At 35.7% G+C, this 17,756-nt stretch overlaps 1 protein-coding gene across 3 annotated transcripts in view; it reads right to left on the bottom strand.

Annotated features, from left to right (window-relative positions):
- The window catches only part of LOC121418456 (E3 ubiquitin-protein ligase UBR2-like), a 70,461-nt gene that overhangs the window by 41,897 nt on the left and 10,808 nt on the right, over positions 1-17,756 (bottom strand). For all 3 annotated transcript variants that reach the window (XM_041612345.1, XM_041612343.1, XM_041612346.1), the window contains exons 2-14: positions 13,098-13,226; positions 11,702-11,835; positions 11,199-11,277; positions 10,605-10,712; positions 9,530-9,660; positions 8,408-8,471; positions 5,027-5,104; positions 4,099-4,285; positions 3,246-3,350; positions 2,839-2,927; positions 2,113-2,214; positions 915-996; positions 353-428 (exon numbers count right to left, since the gene is read on the bottom strand). In XM_041612345.1, coding sequence (XP_041468279.1) covers positions 353-428; positions 915-996; positions 2,113-2,214; positions 2,839-2,927; positions 3,246-3,350; positions 4,099-4,285; positions 5,027-5,104; positions 8,408-8,471; positions 9,530-9,660; positions 10,605-10,712; positions 11,199-11,277; positions 11,702-11,835; positions 13,098-13,226 — 1,364 coding nt within the window. The remainder of the gene's footprint in view (positions 1-352; positions 429-914; positions 997-2,112; positions 2,215-2,838; positions 2,928-3,245; positions 3,351-4,098; positions 4,286-5,026; positions 5,105-8,407; positions 8,472-9,529; positions 9,661-10,604; positions 10,713-11,198; positions 11,278-11,701; positions 11,836-13,097; positions 13,227-17,756) is intronic.

The raw sequence follows: 17,756 nt of genomic DNA, 5'->3' as shown, positions 1-17,756 counted from the left end.
AACAGAGTTTATGCATGCAGTTGCTCTACATGAATATGTGTATCGTTATCATCATAAATGGAATCCCAAGCAGATGAATTTTAAGGACAAAGTGCCACCTCAAAAAAAAATTATCTAAAACATTCTCATTATGGTATTCCCAAAAAAGCGGATAACTTCTTCTCTATCTGCAGGAACACAAAATGATTTTTTTTTTCATTCTTAAGGATCCAACATGGTAAAAGCTTTCATTTAATCAACAGCTTAATAATAGCATCAACATGATGTTAAAATAAAAAAAAGAGCACTTATAACACACTTAGATACCGTGTTTGTTGGAAAGGTACATTATAAGTACTGAGTATTAGATTACCTGAGATCTAGAAGTCCATAGAGTGCCCTTCGAATACTGGGCGGGGGATTCCTACGAAAATGCAAATGTCCCCTCCCTAGAAACAACAAAACAATGAATAACAGTAATACACAAAAAAATGAAAGTAAGAAATATCATGAAGATTCTATGATGAAGATTTAAAGACTTCACACACTGTCCAAAGGTCAGTTCTCTGGTACAAAAACAAGATAAAAATAAAATATAAACAAATAATCAGTAGCTTCAAACATAAATAAAAAATTCTTGTTATTACGATGTTGGCCAATATTATTAACTTGGTCTGCCAGAACTTGGTCATATGATCACTTTCTAAAAAAATATATGTTACTTAAATGAACAAAATTTCCATAGCCTTCCATAACAAAATGACAAAATTAGTAAATGTCATTGATTTTCCAAGTATATTCTGACCTACACAAAACCTGTAATAATGTTGATTGCATAGTTTACACTCATTGGATCACTGATTATATTAAGAATACAGCACATTTCTTCCTTATTCTTACATTCAATTTGGGTACCGGTATCATTTAGAACTCACCATCTCTGAACTGAATAGTCTGATCTACGAAGCTCCTTAGGATTACATAGAGTAGATTGTGCTCCTCAACAAGCATGCGAGACTGTCAATGGTATAAAATAATAGATGATTATTATTTTATCTTATACACATCATTTTTGCATGAGGCAATGGCACTAGACATCCGCTTGTTAAAAAAAGTAAAATAATTGCACCTCAACGTGATTAAATCCCAGTTTCATTAAAAATGTAAATATCATTTTGATTTTTCTCCCCTTCCTTGTCCCTCTACCTTATTCTCCTCTCTCCTAATGATCTTTTCCCTCTTCTTCAACATGATCATCTCCTTCCTCCTCCTCCTCATCATCACCCTCCTCCTCCTTCTCATCGTCGTCGTCGTCATCATCATCATCATCATCATCATCATCATCACCATCATCACCATGCCTCCATCTGCTGATTATTGCAACCTAACTCTGTTCCTCACAATTGTATAACTGATATTAGTTAAAACATACATCTTGGAGAATCAAGATATTTTTCAACTTTAAAGTAATATATATTATAGATTTCCATACCTGAGTGGGGGTGAGGGGCAGGCAGGGAAGGGGGCAGAGTGCCCCCTTCTCAACATGACTTTTATGAACTTTTTTTTTACATGTCAGAAAAATTTGCACTCCCTCCATCTTCCCCTGATGATTTTTTTCCAGGTAAGCCACCGCAAGTCATCAATCAATTGTGTTCCTAAAGGCCACCGCACACACCTTACTGGTCTACGACTCGCTTGCGACTGAGTGAGTAGAGATGAATCGCAAGGTAGTCATAAGCCTCAACACCGTACACTTTGCTATCCGACTACCATGCTGTCTGCAACTCACGCATGCGCTTTTTTTGCTTTTTGCCATAGCAACTGAGAAAATGGCACTTACTTCAGAGTATTCGCATTGTATATCATATATGCGTTGTGTAACTCTGCTGTCTGATTGGCTGGAAGTTGGATTGAGTTTGCGATTCAGTCATACGGATTCGACATGTCAAATCTTACGATTTTCCTTGCGACTTGTCTCTGACCAGTCTGCGACTCTCAAGCGGACATCTCCCCTCACTCAGTTGCAAGCCAGTCGCAGAAAAGTTGGGTTGTAAGGTGTGCGGTGGCCTTAAGATCTTCATAATATGTTAATGGTTTTTAAAAAAATCCATTTGATAGAATGCTACTTACCACTGTAGGTACTGTGAAGATTTGAACAGAGAGTGATGAGATAGACAGGGCATGGTCATGATCATCAATGGTAGAATAGTCTACAAGGATTGTTGGGTAGTGCTAGATCAAGAAAGAAATATAGAAATAATGATAATGTGGATTTATGGAGGGCACACACTGTCCAAAGACTCTCATGGTGCTAGCCACGCAACATATCTCTTATACACAAATAAGCTGCAAAAAATCTACAAACCTATCTAATACAATCAACTAAGCTAAACCTGCACTATGCAAAAGTAGCACACATTTGATAGTATACAATTTTACATCACTCATCAGAATTCCTACCTATATACTTGTTTAAAAAAGATGATGCAAGAAGAAATTGTTGTTTGTGGAATGACAAAATTTGAATTATCATGGGTTTGCATAAGAAATCTGACAGGACTGCGCTCACAAGGGGACTGTTTTATGATGCAAACAGTCAGTGATGTGCTTTTCACCAACTAATGTGTGCTAAGCCAATCAGATGCAGGGATCTCTACTAGCTTCTAACATCTACCAATGAAAATCACTTCAAAAATCTTCATGAAACACTCCCCTTGAGAGCATTTCATGAAACAATGAGTTAGTGATTTTCACTGGCAACTGTTATAAGCTACTGATATCCTTGCCTCTGATTGGCTGAGAGCAAAGTAGTTAGTGAAGATGCTCCATGAAACACTCCCCAGAATGTGACCTTACCTTGGTGAAGAGGATTGCAAACTGTTTCTTGTGTTCTGAATCCATCAGAAGAGTACTCATAAAAAGCTGATGCCACTGGGCTCGAGCAACTGCAATTAAAGAATTGTACAGACAATGATATTATGATTAAGTATAGAGAATGTGATTGGGATACAAGATGAAACTGTTTGTCTGCAAAAAAAAAAATTCTTAAGAGTAACAGAAAAAAGACTGAACCGTAATTTCCTGTTGCATGTAATACCAATTCATCACTAAATATTGAGGAAAAAATATCATAATGATAATTTATTATATTGCTGGAACACTTAATATTTCTATGCTCTTTCAAAAAGTTTTGTCGAAAGGGGAGGTTATCCATGAGCTGTCTCAAATTCTGACTCTCAACACATCACTCAGTAATGACCTACCTTTCCACAGATGTGTATCATTCAACATACTCTCTTCTATGACTGCATTCTCCTGGCCTTCTTTGATGCTCAGGAGCTCCTGACATAGCAGCACTCGCATAGCATCTACAGTAAAAAACAACGACAAAAAATACAGTGGAGGTTAAAAGTTGACCATGTGGTTAGTTCTGAAAGGACTGTTGGAGAGTAGAGTGATGAAGATGAAATTGAAAAAAAAATAAGAAAAGCACTTCTTTTATATCCACACATTTTTAAATGACAAAACAGTGGTCACAATCAACACAAATTATGGAGCCAAAATAGAATTAACATTACAGTATATTGTGCTATTTCATTCATAATATCTTCATTATTCAAAAACTTTAAAAATCCATATATCAATTGGGGCAGTTGTTGATTTGGATTCTCATCCTTTAATCACAGGCTCATGGGTCCGAATCCCAGCCATTGTGTGTTTTCCCTTCAGCACGAAATTTACCTACATTGTGCTGCACTCAACCCAAGTAAATGGGCAAGAGAATGGGGCACCTGGTGGGTGTTTCATAAAGCTGTTTGTAAGATACGAATGACTTTACGCATGACTGGTGATACTTTCTTGTGCTATCCCTATGTAATTGAGTTATAACCTAAGAACATGTTCCAGTCATGCGTAAAGTTGTTTGTAACTTTACGAACAGCTTTATGAAACACCCACCTTGCAGGATTAATTCTTTGAATGCACTAAGCTCTGGAATGCGCTCAAGCTTGAGCCATAATAATCATAAAAGTTCGCCTCAGAATAGATTATGTCTAGATGGATGAAACTATATAAATGCCTATAACTACTATCCATTGTACAAAACATAATAACTACCTGATCCCCCAGCCACAGTAGAAAGCCAGTTGAGTAGTTTGAGTGAGCAGGTTTGATGAGCGACTACCACCATGTTCATGACCAATACCTTCAACGGGGTGCTGTTTAACCTTGATGTTGATCTCTCTATCACATTCTTGGCCCTCTCACAGTCCCTCTCGTTACCCCTCCGTACAGCACTCCGACCCTGAAGTTTACCAAAATAATATCATCAGGAGGGATATCACTTTATGTTTACTTATCATTTATTGATCTATTTACTTATTTATTGTTTCTTGTGTGTTCACATTATTCACGAGCAAATACATAAGAATAGATTGATACATGGTTATTGCATTATACTTACAATATTACAAATGAGAGCATGTATATAATTGCCTATTACTAGAAATATTTTGCATCATAAGCTTAATAATTATGATCAAACTGTAAGAAGTCATGGGGATACACAGGCATTACTCGGATTAGAATCGGGACAAGAAATTGCCCTAGGTTTCAACTTTTGCACTGTGATAAGTCTGATCTTATTGAAAAGCAATCAAAGATGGCTCCAGGATGAAGCCTAACGGGGCGTTACGTAATCGGTGCCAGTATGCCTAGATTGGTGTCTATGTCTGGACATCAGAAAAAGTGTAGAAAAAATTGTTATTATTCAGAATTTTAGGACAAGGTTGTCTCATAAACAGGTCGCTTAAAAAAAAACAAGTTGTGATTGGATAACATATAAGTTGTTGATATGCAATAAATTGTTCATTTAGTACTAGGACATTTGAGTAGTAAATAAAATAATCATCTCACAATATTTTAAGAAAATTTGCACATATTACTGATTGCAGTCATTCATAATCTACAGACATATCTTTTTATCAAGCAATGTTCTAAATAACTGAACCAAATCATACATGTAGTATCGAGTTAATAAACTTACATCCTTGTCCACAATGGTGGCAAACTCTAATGCTGCTTTGCGTGAACATTCAACAGCTTTCTTCAGAGAACTTATGACCTTTACATTGAAATACAAACATGTGAGATCATAATTATATATAAAATGGTATCAAAATAATCTTTAAGTACAGATTACTATAAATAAATTGAAAAATAAAGAAATAGTTTGCAGCATGGTTGTTCTTACATTTGTTTGTAATTAGTTGACACATTAAAACATCAATAAATTGTATTATATGAATATGACTCACGTAGGAGTAAAAGAGACAGGGAGAAAGCAAGCAACAATAGAGAGAGAGAGGGGGGAGATAGAAAAATACAGAGTGAGAGAGAGAAAAAAAAAGAAAAAGGGACAGGGATAGACAGAGAGATTAAGGAAGAGAGAGAGAGAGAGAGACAGACAGACAGACAGACAGAGAATTGAATGCTCAAGCAATAAATCTTATCTGTTTTTCTTAAAGGGGAATCCAACCCAAATAAAGACTTGTGTTTATAAGAAAAAGAAAAATCAGACAAGTTAATAGGTGAAAGTAATGTTGTAACCCGCACCCGTTGCGGTACGGGTTAACCTGCCGGTATGCCTCCGATCGCGGGTTGCGGGCCGGGCCGAGTTCATTCTCAAACCCGCAGACCGTCATGCGAAAAAAAGGGAGAATAAACGACGCATGATAAAAACATTCACAGTGAAAATTGAGTTAAGATCATGTGCTTCTTACGTGGCAGATTCTTTTAGAGACGTAGATATTTCCTTTTAAAAATGCCGGCGTATTTTTTTCTTGTGAATAGTGCACAGGACTGAGTCTGAGACAGTTCAACAGGTTAAATACATCGAGTTGCTCTCTTTCAAAGGCCAGCGCCAGTGCGTGCATGGATGCAGCGCAGTCAAAAGCAACCGCATGGGCCAATGAAACTCGATGTTGAGTTTCCCGTCCCATTTTTTCCAGCTCATAATGAGGAACCGATTTCATTATTCATTATTTTTCAGAAGATGAAAGTTTAACCTTTTGTAACCTTTTAACGCACTTTATTCTGTGGAACTTGAAGCCAGGGAAAAATTAATCATTTTTTTTTTGGGGGGGGCTCTATTTTCAATTTTTTTGCAATATTTCAGGGGCTCTTTTCAAATGCTACGTTTTTGTATTTTGAGGAATACCTGTTCACTTATTAAATTAATTATTACTTGTTGTTTAGTATTGTATGATTTTTAAAGTTTTTTTCATGCCTAGAATCTTGGATGTGGGTGTGTTTGTGTGGGTGAGACTGTGAGTTGAACTTGATATAAATGAATTTAATATCTAATTTTTACTCCATCTAATTCCAGTACTTGGCCATGTAATAAAGGCCCACATACCCTTACTTTTCCTGAAGTTCTTTGAAAACGCAGATCTCCACGAAAATTGTATTTCTCTATGGGGGAGTCTAAATTTGGTGAGAATGAACTCATTAATTACTTAAATATACATGACAATGAAGAAATCATCAAACTTCATTGGCAGTTTTGAAAAATATACCCGAAATATAAACTCTATCTGAAGCAGAAAATCACCATCATTGAGGCCTTTACAGAGCGAATTGTCCCCCAGAGCTCTGGCAGAGAGACAGAGCTCAGACTAGCTAGCACAAGCGCCAATGCGTACGTGGGTGAGTCTCCCGTCGGCCTTGCAACAGATTGAGCTTTGATGATTTTTTGTCTGATATTTAACTCATCCCCTTGGAAAAATAAAACAAATGATTTTTAAGTTATAATTAGCAAATAAGATAAGTTATTTTGGATCAGTACTAGGCCGTATGATAACTCACCATCGCGAGGTTACTAGACTTTGGGATTTATTGAGGTACATGTAGCTCAACCATACCTCGAGCGATGTTCGTGCAGGCTCCACCACTTCTACGGTTGTTGAGTGGAGCCTGCACGAACATCCCTCGAGGTATGGTTGAGCATGCAGCGTCATTCCATTCACAAAAAAAGAAAGAAAAGATTTGCAGGTATTTACAAGATATACAAGTAATTGTCTTCCTGAAAAGCTTATATTAATGTTTTAAATCAGTTTTGAATCTAGATATCCAAATAGTTTATTTTCAGAATTTGATTTTCAAACGCGGGCCAAATTTCATAACGCGGGCGACGGGAAACTGAACATCGAGTTTTAGCGGCCATATTATCGAATGAAATACAAAAACAGAAGGAAATAATATAGAGATAAACGAGAAGAAAAAATTGACTGTATCATTATCCAGGTATTTATTGCAATTTTGATTATTTTATAGACGAGGTCCCATAGAATTGAATATTGTAATTATTATTGTTGTGAGTCGCAGTGTCGACCGACCTGGACTGAAAAACAACATTGCCGTCTGCCGATCCTTGCTGGGCAGCCTGGGCTAGCTAGCGCGCTGAGCTGCGGCTCGCTAGCTAGCTCCGATCCGAGGCGTTAATTGCGTAATGCTTTCAATTTCGAGATCAGAGCGGACCCATTTCGTGGTACAAAGTCACCAAAAAAAACATTTTCTCTCCGGAATAAAAGGCGAATTTGCAAATTGTAAGTAAATTCACTCTAGGCTAGGTAGCAGTAGACATATATTTTCCTGATTTGAGCCTGTATAGTGTGGGGATTGCAGAAATAACGTTTTTCATTTTTCAAAGATAAATTGACTTGCGGGTTAAAACCCGACGGGTCAGCGGGTCCCGCTTGCAAATTATTGGATTATACGGGACGGTACGGTTCGGGTTTTCACTTGCGGGTTACAACATTAGGTGAAAGTTTGAACAATATTGGACAAACAACAAGAAAGTTATGAATTTTTAAAAGTTGTAAATATTGGTAATCACTATACCCATGGAGACTTCAAATTGGCCGCATATGGGATGTCATAGTGATGTAAGGCAAGGACTACTCTTTCATGTACTCCAATACATATTATGGCTAAAATGTCATTTTTCCCAAAAGTTTTATTTCAAATTATATTTTTCTTTCATGAGGACATAAAACAATATACTACCAGGATTATATTTAGATTACTGCCCCAGGGGAATAGGTACTTAGGAGAAAACCACAAATCCCTGATAATAAAGTACATGGCGTATGGGAAAGTTGTCCTTGCCCCTTGTCATAATTTACTTACCCAGTTGCCAATTTGAAATCTACATACTATTAGTGATCTCAATTTTAAAGCAGCTATAACTTTCTTATCGCTTGTCCGATTTCTTTCAAACTTTCGCCATTCTGTTTAATTTATTTTTCTTCTTCCCAACACAACATATTATGGCCAAGGCTGGATTCCCCTTTAACATAATTCAATTAGATTGTTTTTGCTTTTGTGCGTTACACTGATAAAAACTATTACTTTTTGTAAACATTACCTGTTCATATGTATGAACTTCATCATTAAAAAGCATAGTGCAGTATACATCTGGTTTGCTCTTCCTGTATGTGTGACAAAAAAAGAGAAAGGAAATGAAAATGGGTAATAAAAAAAACAAAAGACAAAAACTATGATGGAGAGGAGATAGCAGCAATTGAAAAACTCATTTTGTCCTTAATTTCTTCCTGCATTAAGCCGACATTGCTAATGTCAAGGAAAATCATGTAATAGATCCAAGATTGTTCATGGTGGTACATGTAAATGAGTACTACTTTCACTGTTTTATAATCACTATTTTCTATTTTACTTCCCTAAATTATGGAGGAGTTGTGGTGAACTTTCAATTTCAAAATTTTGGGCCCAAATCCCACCCAGCACACCATTTCCATGGCAAGATTCTTATCCACATTTGCCACTCTTCACCCAGGCTTTCACTGGGTGACTGGTCAGATGGACATGCCCACTAAAAAGGAGAGGCTTGCATTTTGTGGGCTCCTCAACCAAACAATTTCTGTTATTTTATTGCAATTTTATTCCCTTCATTGGAAAATACATTACAATAACCTACTCATAAAGATTAATTGCCAATGAAACTATATTTCATGCTTCCCTTTTGGTTTTTATCGACAGGTTTCATTGTAAATTATTCAGATGTCTTCCATCATAATAACTTTAGCTGTAGCAAATTAGATTTCATTCATTTTGTAGCAAGAAGCAAATCAGCGATCAATTGCAAATTAGCAATTAATTGGAAGACATACATGTACAATTGCTTTGGGGACCCCAAACAGATTTGGAGTCTATTCTAAGTTTCTTGCAATGCCCTGTAAGACTTACAATCCTTGAAGATCTTCTGGTATCTCCTTTGGTTTGTCCAAGAACAAGATATGATAGCAATGTCTAAAAAGCAGACAGCACTTTTTTCAACATGTTTGGGGAAAACACAATATTCATTCTTTTATTTGAAATATTTTGCTTTCATTTGAACATGCCTTTTAATGAAGACCATATGCCTGTAAAGCTAAATCAAATATTTCTCTTTAGCAGTCTTTGCAGACAGATTTCACTGTAAATTATTTGGATGTCTCTGAGATCATAGAGAGAATAATCTAGGACTTACAATCCTTGAAGATCTTCGGGTATCTCTTTTGGTTCATCCAAGAACAAGATATGATAACAATGTCTGAGTAGCAGACGGAACAACATCACAGCTCTCGCTTTGATTTCCTGAGGAAGGTTTTCCAGTGGATCCTGAAACATCAAAAACATATTTAGATGGGTTATAACCTAATATATCTCAACAAATAAACTTCCTTTACAATATGCTCACTCCCAGAATAAGGTGCTGCCCCAAAAGCCTATAGCCCTTATTCCTGCTCTGCTACAAACACATAGGCCCATATTCTGAAGTCAGGTTTAACTTAAACCATGGTCTAAGTCTGGTCTTAAATTATGGGTAGCCAAAAACTCGAAAAATTCTGCTTATATTGTATATTTTTCATATTTACTATTCTGTTTCCTATTGCTTTCATAATGAAGAAACATAATTCAGTTACCATTCCCAGACGATTTTGGCGTCATATGAGTTAATAAATTGGATGTCTACTGCTAGGGATTTGTACCCCAATTGGCTCTCCATAGTTAAACCACAACTTTAAACCAGTGTTTAATTTAAACCCGAGTTCAAAATACGAGCCATAATGATTTTAAACAAGATACCCAATGCTAGCTCTGAATGTTGTAGTTTACCGCCCGTTATATAGACAATAATTGGGACTATGAACCAAAAACCAAGAACTGGAATATGTTCTAATACACATATGCTTACAGTTTTCATGGATTTTTTTACTCCACATCCTCTAAAAGAAGCCCTGAAAATCATGAATTAATCAAAATCTGAGAAATAAATTCATTTTAGAATGAAACAATTATATCTGATATAAAAATGTGAATTCAGAAATATTATGCAGTTGTGCACCAAGAAATAAATAGGGCCTACAGGTAAGTTTGTTTGTCAAATCTATCAGGACCACATTAATCTGATTGACTTAGAAGAAATCTATGGAAATCTACATGACATGTTTTCCATAATCCTGTCTAAAAAAAAGCAATGACTTGAGAGAATAGTTTACTAATAGAAGGTTAACTTCTGAAAGTATACCTTTATTTTGAGAATTTGAAGGTTTTTAATTTACCTGTTGTGGATGTGTGGCAGCCTGTGAATGAAGCTCACAGAATGGTTCCTGTTTCCATGCTTCTTCATCACCACAATCACAATATCCTCCTCCACCTGATGTATTCATCTGAAAGAGAAAGAAAAGTTGATATCTTTGTGAATATCAATAAACACAGCATCATCATTGTCTTGATTGTCATCATTTTCATTATCATCACGATCATACTCATCGCCATCATAATCATCATCAACATTATCTTGATCAAAAAGATCATCATTACCAAATCCACTTCGTAATCATCATTATCAAGAGCATCATCACCATAATCATCCTCATCAATACCATAATTACCGCACTTGCCGTATCTTTGTCAATGTTGTCCTTGTCGTCGTCATCATCACCATCACCATAATCATCATTTACATCATTGCCATCATCATCATCATTTTAATCATCATCAACTCATCATTATCATCATTTTAATCATCATCATCAACATCATCATCATCTTCATCATCATTTACAACAATGCCATCATTACCATCATCATCATCATCATCATCATCATCATCATTATAATTATCATCATCATCATCAACAATGAGGAAATACCTTATATCTGTGAGATTTGTGTGCACTTTTCTGGAAGCAGTCAATGCAGAGAACACAAGTAGGATCCATGGCACAATCCCTGTAAAAAACATTTATTCACTTTTTACACATGCAAGATTTTTATGTTTGGGAATAAATATCTCTTGGATGGTAGGCTCACTAACATATTACACTAAACGCTAAACAACTTTTTATTCTTCTATTTGATATTGGATTCTTATCAAGTGTATCCATGGACCGCTGATCAAGTATCATACACCATATTACAGATCCTATTGAATATCATTCACAGTTGAATGAACTCATAACATGCCAAATAAATTTCAAATCTAATTAATCTAGAAATACCGATCATTCAACAAAGCTACATGAATTTCATCAGTTGCAGCAGATTCAACCAAACTAAAAAAATACCTGTACCTACAATGACAATTTACTACCCAATCTGCCATCAATATTAACACTAATTTTTGAAAACACTTAAAAAGCCTAGATCTTCTCACCTGCAAGAATATGTTGGTTCTCCATTCTTGAAGACATGTCCACAGAGCTGTGGGGGACACTCAGAAGCCTTCAGATCACTCTTCACTTGATCAGGGTTGGGCCCATAGAGATACCACTCAAGGGTTAGCACCACCTTCATGTCAAAGGTCATGATGAATTTATTCCAATATCATTGTTTTGTGACAGATAATTAGCATATTCTTTGAATTTTCATATTTTCTATTTCACGTGTGTACATAATAAAGTAATTACTTCAATCAAGTGAATTATTAAAAAGTGGTTTAATTATTAAATTTGACCCATATTAAAGGACTCTAAATCCAAATACAAATTAGATTAGTTTATAACTGGCTAGATTTCATTAATGGGCATAGTTTATCAATGCTTCAATTTATATCAATTAATGCAAACATTTGTGATAACCACAAAATATTATATCATTTAAGAATACCCCTTTCATCAATTCTTTGGTTTGGACTATGGGCAAAATATTTCTCGACAAATGAGATGATGAAAGGGCGAGGACCAGAATAGCCCGCACTATTTGAGTACTGCTACAGTTCGCACAATAGGTGCACTTTATCTCATCATGGAATTAATTAACGGGACATTACTTCCTCACTGCACTCATAAAAAAACAGTGCTGACTATTTTAGGGATAATTAATGCAATATCTAGTACCAGATCTGCGCACTATTCTGATTATCAGAAGGTGAATTAATGAATCAATTATAACGCTAACGATTCATAGACAACAAAGGCCGTGTTTATGCTTCCACTTTTCAGGCCAGAATCAGCGTTTCCAAACGTGATTAGTCCAAAACACGGTTGCGTCCATGCTTACTTTCATTTAAACGCTGTTTCAAAACGCCGATCGTAAACTCACAAAAAGGTGCGTTTGTAAACGTCGTTTGACCAGAATCAGGCTTTCTGGGGAAGCATAAACAGAACCACGATCGTAAACGTGTTTAAATGACGTCATTTGGTACATGCTTCCGGTGAGATGAAAATCCGCGGGCAAATACAGTCGTATTGCTCCATGTTATCTCCATGTAATAACAACAATCGGAAAAAAACTTTCGAAAAAAGGCGCGCCCAATTTGACCTCGCTTTACGATGTGAAGCCAGCTGGAGATCGCGATTTGCTCTGAAAAGTTAAGCATAAACAGCACTCCCAGAACCACGTTTACGATCGGCGTTTTGAATCGACGTTTGAAATCGCTGATTCTGTCCTCGCAATGGAAGCATAAACACACCCTAAACACACACAGAAGTAGCACCACTCATATTCAATCCATACCATTAAATTAATTTACGAGAGGACTATTACTGATCTAATTTGCAATAAATATTAATAGTAATTGAACATCAAGCTCAAGTGGACTTAACTATTACCTTGCGTGCAAACTCCTCTTCCTCCTCCGGTTGCAATTCATTAGCTTTGAAGATATCAGGAACGATATCAGCCAAGAACGAGAAGATAGCTTTCTTCAATGATTTACTGTCTTTACACTTTGTCCACACCTAAAAAAAAATGAAAAATAAGGAAAGTACATGAATAAACAGGTGCAAATATTGTAAATATCATATGTAAAGTAGAAAATAAAAGTATGGACTTGATGGTGATGATCTTGAAGAGTATTATTTTATGGCATTTTAACCTCCATCTGATACAATTTTCTTACCTTTATCTGCTTGACTTCTTTTTTGAAAGCTTTGCAAAAGTATCACGCACAAATTAAGGTCACGCAATGTTTTGACACTTTTTCAGCTGAGCGTGCACTAGTCAAATGCCATATAATTTTGAGATCTGGATACCAGCGAAACCCTTGACCCATTTCACTATTCCGTCAAGCAATTTTAACTCTAGGATCTTGCCTTCTATTTGGTGCAAAATGATTTTAGTTGATTTTGTATGAATTGTGAGAAATTTTGGATTGAATATCATCTTCATGATAATTTTTTTAAATGTGCGCAAATTATTGTTATCATACATGTATGCACACACTAGTCTGGAGGCACAGACCCTGATCTTCACACAAGACTACCACATAAAAAAAAAGTGCTGTTTCAAGTCATTGTACATGTAGGCTGCGCATTCGTTTCCATGACATTTGCTCCGGCGACAGTTGCTCTGCTATACATTTCACACACTAATGGAAAACCTTAACCTTGGATCTAACACTGTACCCTATCCTAAACCTAACCATACAAAACATAAAAGATAAATGGAAAACCTTAACCTTGGATCTAACACTGTACCCTATCCTTAACCTAACCATACAAAACATAAAAGATAAATGGAAAACCTTAACCTTGGATCTAACACTGTACCCTATCCTAAACCTAACCATACAAAACATAAAAGATAAATGGAAAACCTTAACCTTGGATCTAACACTGTACCCTATCCTTAACCTAACCATACAAAACATAAAAGATAAATGGAAAACCTTAACCTTGGATCTAACACTGTACCCTATCCTAAACCTAACCATACAAAACATAAAAGATAAATGGAAAACCTTAACCTTGGATCTAACACTGTACCCTATCCTAAACCTAACCATACAAAACATAAAAGATAAATGGAAAACCTTAACCTTGGATCTAACACTGTACCCTATCCTAAACCTAACCATACAAAACATAAAAGATAAATGGAAAACCTTAACCTTGGATCTAACACTGTACCCTATCCTAAACCTAACCATACAAAACATAAAAGATAAATGGAAAACCTTAACCTTGGATCTAACACTGTACCCTATCCTAAACCTAACCATACAAAACATAAAAGATAAATGGAAAACCTTAACCTTGGATCTAACACTGTACCCTATCCTAAACCTAACCATACAAAACATAAAAGATAAATGGAAAACCTTAACCATGGATCTAACACTGTACCCTATCCTAAACCTAACCATACAAAACATAAAAGATAAATGGAAAACCTTAACCTTGGATCTAACACTGTACCCTATCCTAAACCTAACCATACAAAACATAAAAGATAAATGGAAAACCTTAACCTTGGATCTAACACTGTAACCTATCCTAAACCTAACCATACAAAACATAAAAGATAAATGGAAAACCTTAACCTTGGATCTAACACTGTACCCTATCCTAAACCTAACCATACAAAACATAAAAGATAAATGGAAAACCTTAACCTTGGATCTAACACTGTAACCTATCCTAAACCTAACCATACAAAACATAAAAGATAAATGGAAAACCTTAACCTTGGATCTAACACTGTACCCTATCCTAAACCTAACCATACAAAACATAAAAGATAAATGGAAAACCTTAACCTTGGATCTAACACTGTAACCTATCCTAAACCTAACCATACAAAACATAAAAGATAAATGGAAAACCTTAACCTTGGATCTAACACTGTACCCTATCCTAAACCTAACCATACAAAACATAAAAGATAAATGGAAAACCTTAACCTTGGATCTAACACTGTAACCTATCCTAAACCTAACCATACAAAACATAAAAGATAAATGGAAAACCTTAACCTTGGATCTAACACTGTACCCTATCCTAAACCTAACCATACAAAACATAAAAGATAAATGGAAAACCTTAACCATGGATCTAACACTGTATCCTATCCTAAACCTAACCATACAAAACATAAAAGATAAATGGAAAACCTTAACCTTGGATCTAACACTGTACCCTATCCTAAACCTAACCATACAAAACATAAAAGATAAATGGAAAACCTTAACCATGGATCTAACACTGTATCCTATCCTAAACCTAACCATACAAAACATAAAAGATAAATGGAAAACCTTAACCTTGGATCTAACACTGTACCCTATCCTAAACCTAACCATACAAAACATAAAAGATAAATGGAAAACCTTAACCATGGATCTAACACTGTATCCTATCCTAAATCTAACCATACAAAACATAAAAGATAAATGGAAAACCTTAACCTTGGATCTAACACTGTACCCTATCCTAAACCTAACCATACAAAACATAAAAGATAAATGGAAAACCTTAACCATGGATCTAACACTGTACCCTATCCTAAACCTAACCATACAAAACATAAAAGATAAATGGAAAACCTTAACCTTGGATCTAACACTGTACCCTATCCTAAACCTAACCATACAAAACATAAAAGATAAATGGAAAACCTTAACCTTGGATCTAACACTGTACCCTATCCTAAACCTAACCATACAAAACATAAAAGATAAAAACCCTTTAATTGCAACCCTACAACCTAACCCTACATCTTAGACGAAATAAAGTCCGGAGAAATTGTCGTCGGAGCAAATGTCGTGTCACCGCGCATTCAAATCCCTCGACTCCGGTGAGGGGTTTGCAGGGCAGGCTATATGTAATGTACATGTATGTTCGCACATTGAACACATTCAACAGGGAGAGGAAGGGTGGCAATGAAAAGGGAAGTTTGGGAGGATGTATGGGTTAAGGATTGGGGTGTCTTAGCCAGGGCTGCAGTAAGGCTCAATGCAAGAAATTCTAGCCTTGGTCTTGACCGTGCCATTCCTGTTCTTCGCCTTGACCGTTGGTAAACCAGCCTTGGACACGTACAACACGCTTTTATAGAATTCTAGAAAATAAGAATCTAGTCCTGAATATACATGCATGTACATCTGCTTTTCGAACTATGAAGATTTGTAAGGTGAGTATATACATGATACATGTAGCCTATAAACAACAGACATGATTATTTATTTCAATATTCATTTATTTTCAAATTTTTACAGACAGTCATCTCTTTATAAATGATTGCTAGACTGCAATGTACATGTATGTTAAATTTAAAAAAAATTGTATTCTATTTTATTAAATTTTCATTCAATTTTAAGTTTTCATTGAAGTTCAAGCCCGCTGTGACTGTGGCGTGTTATACAATAAACGCTTTATGTACAAGTCTACAACAGAAAAGTCATGCCAATCCAATACCCTGGGAAATTATCAGGCCTTGCCAAATACCAATATTTCTAGTTTTACTTCCGTTAACAAGTATTTTTTTTTTTGGGGGGCAATGTTTTTACAAATTGTTCCATCCTGGATACATACATACTGTGTCATTTAAATCTGCTATATAGGGTTACAAAATTTATAATTTATAAAAAAAAAAATCATCAGCATTTATAGCATATGGGCCCTACTACATCTTTTTACTAATGCCTCACATGTGATAACCGACTATTACCATATCATCCTATGGGCATTGCAGGATCTGGTTGTATAAACTGTTGACAGATTGAAGCTTAGGGCCTATACTACATGTATCCCACAATATCTGATATATCTTATTTCCTGAAACTTGGTGTAAGACTACCATAATAATGTTAGCTTGTAATCAAGGCTAATGACCATGACCTTTACCTATTTTCTAATGAAAGGCGATCAACCCTAACTGATTAGATCAATGTTATGTGAACTGGTGTAAGATTCCACTGTATATTTAACCCTCAATTACTGATCATGCTAGTCTCTTTCCAAACCTTTTCTTCTTATATTATGTAGTAATGTGAGAAAACATGCATATGATATAGGTACATGCATGCATGTTCATCAGTACCCCCCCCCCCCGACAAGTTGAAATGTTGCAGGGAAAAAATTGTGTAATTGCTCTAAAATTATAATACAGATTTTATTGAACATTATGTACATTACATCAATACACACATGTATACTGTGTATGTATATATGCTACACTCAGACCTGTGCTTCATTTCTTTTTGTTTATCGTGCAAGTTTCTTGTTCAACGTTCATAAGGAAGTAGTAGAATCCCAAATGAAAATCATGTTGGCCTTTAATCAACACAATACCATTACCACTATTGATGCTTTAAATTTATAAAAGCAACCTGCTTGCTTTGTACATCCATGGACCTACATGTACAGTAGGGGAAGGCGGGGTAAGTTGTGACAGTTTTTGCTTTTTGCATGTTAGAATTGATATGATTAATAATCTTGTCGAAATAAGTACCTTGCCTTGAAATTTAATTCTTCTGAAATATTTTCCACCTA

The sequence above is a fragment of the Lytechinus variegatus genome, chromosome 7 (assembly GCF_018143015.1).
Source record: "Lytechinus variegatus isolate NC3 chromosome 7, Lvar_3.0, whole genome shotgun sequence".
Taxonomy (NCBI): domain Eukaryota; kingdom Metazoa; phylum Echinodermata; class Echinoidea; order Temnopleuroida; family Toxopneustidae; genus Lytechinus; species Lytechinus variegatus.
Note: the sequence above shows the minus strand (reverse complement) of the source record. Positions and strands in the feature narration are given on the sequence as shown.